The following is a 1860-nucleotide window of genomic DNA, read 5'->3' on the forward strand; positions in this document are numbered from 1 at the left end:
AACATGGGCTTCCCCGGAAGCCAAAACGTGGTGCCCCATCTTGCGTAGACAGCTCTACGCTACGACAGATCTACTCAACAACGAACTTCTCCAGTGCAGCGCAACGCTTTCCAAAGGATCAGTGAGGTGGAAGAGTCCAATTTTTGACAACCCGCATTTGAGACTGTCGATCACATGCTCGACCATGTGGTGACCATATGCGCTCCCACGCGCCGACATCTGTCAGGGTCTGCCCATTTGCTGCGCCACCGAAGAAGCAGCGAGACGCAAACAGCGATGCGCAAAATTACTGCGCTGCTGACTTGTTTGGTGATCGTGGTACCCACGCCCCCGCTGTCGCGCATTGCCACTGAGCAGCCAGTTCTGCTGTTGTTTCCAGAAACATGGCCACCAAGCCTTAGCGAGCAAATAAACGTCTCGGAGCATCAACACCCCACGCTTAGCTTTGCCTGGCCAGCTCTACACTCCGACAAAAACGCCCCAAAACAAAATTTCTTCAATACAGTCCCAGATTCTCAAGAGGACCACTGCAGTGGGAGAAACCAGTTCATAACAATACGCACTTGAAACTGCTCATTGCACGCACCAATGTGCGGTGCTGATCAGCGCTTGGGCACTCTGTCAGTGCCTCACAATGCAAAATATCCGCGGCATTCCTGCATCACGGAATTATCGGCGCGACAGAAGCCCGCCATCGGCAGCATTCTTGCGCTGTCCACCTTTGTGCTGATTGCCGTCGCCACCCATCCTGCGTTTAGTAGTATCATAGAGGCCGCAACCGGCGAACAAAACAAGCGTCAAATATAGGCGTTATGCTCGGGCAAGTCGGTAGAATACAACAGCAATACCCAATACGTCACTTAGATAGGCCAGCTCTGCGTGAAAGCGCATGAAAACGTCCAGTGTCAGATGTTCGGAAGGACAAATCGAATGACTTGACAAAGTTCTCCACAACACCGCTTGACCGAACCAATCCAGGCGAAGATACAAGAGGCACACACCTTGGCCAGCACCTTCATGGATGCAACTGCTAAAGCACCAAGTCCTACTCGGCAGCAGCTAGACTATTCGACGAAAGCCACTCACCGTGCCTGATGCCATGATCTGCACAAATGCTCGAAACTGTATACTCACCTGGCTGTCTGCTGCCGAACACGTCTACAACCCGCAGCACGCTGCACAAAGCATTACGAAGAGCCCAACCCACTTCCTGTGGTGGCTGCACGCAACCATGCGTACACGCGAAGGACACTCATCCCATGCCTTGGCGCACGCAAATGCTTGTCCGCAAATTCGTGTCTGGCTGCCTCCTGCTCCTGCTCGAACAAGCCCACAGCAAGCAGCGCCATGCATATTCTTATCGGCACTAGCAAACGTACTGCCCCGGGTTGAAACATGCACCCAGGCCAACACACAAAGAGCGCTCGCCTTCCCCGACAACTTGACGCCTGCAAAGCCTGGAACACCAAGTCGTACCCGGCTGCAGCTAGACCAACGCAACAACGGGGACCATAATGCACGCTCTAATCGCTAGCCACAAACGTACCTCCTCAGGCTGAGCAACATCGCGACACGCACAAGGGAAAGCCACTCACCGTGGCTGATGCCATGGTCTGCACAAATGCTCGAAACTGTATCCTCACCTGGCTGTCTGCTGCCGAACACGTCTACAACCCGCAGCACGCTGCACGCAGCATTACGAAGAGCCCAACCCACTTCCTGTGGTGGCTGCACGCAACCATGCGCACCCGCGAAGGACACTCACCCCATGCCTTGGCGCACGCAAATGATTGTCCGCAAATTCGTGTCTGGCTGCCTCCTGCCCGAACTCGCCCACAACAAGCAGCGCCATGCATATTG

At 54.5% G+C, this 1860-nt stretch overlaps 1 protein-coding gene across 1 annotated transcript; it reads right to left on the reverse strand.

The window, feature by feature from the left end:
* Positions 1–810: 810 nt before the first annotated feature.
* On the reverse strand, positions 811–1770 carry EMH_0094880 (uncharacterized protein; the record flags this gene model as incomplete). The annotated part of the gene is made up of 5 exons (XM_038023171.1): positions 811–875; positions 1135–1219; positions 1402–1457; positions 1644–1684; positions 1766–1770. 5 exons carry the CDS (start codon positions 1768–1770, stop codon positions 811–813), a joined length of 252 nt encoding a protein of 83 aa, XP_037879025.1.
* Positions 1771–1860: the final 90 nt, after the last annotated feature.

The sequence above is a fragment of the Eimeria mitis genome, genomic scaffold, assembly GCF_000499745.2.
Source record: "Eimeria mitis Houghton genomic scaffold, Emh_scaff8419, whole genome shotgun sequence".
Taxonomy (NCBI): Eukaryota; Apicomplexa; class Conoidasida; order Eucoccidiorida; family Eimeriidae; genus Eimeria; species Eimeria mitis.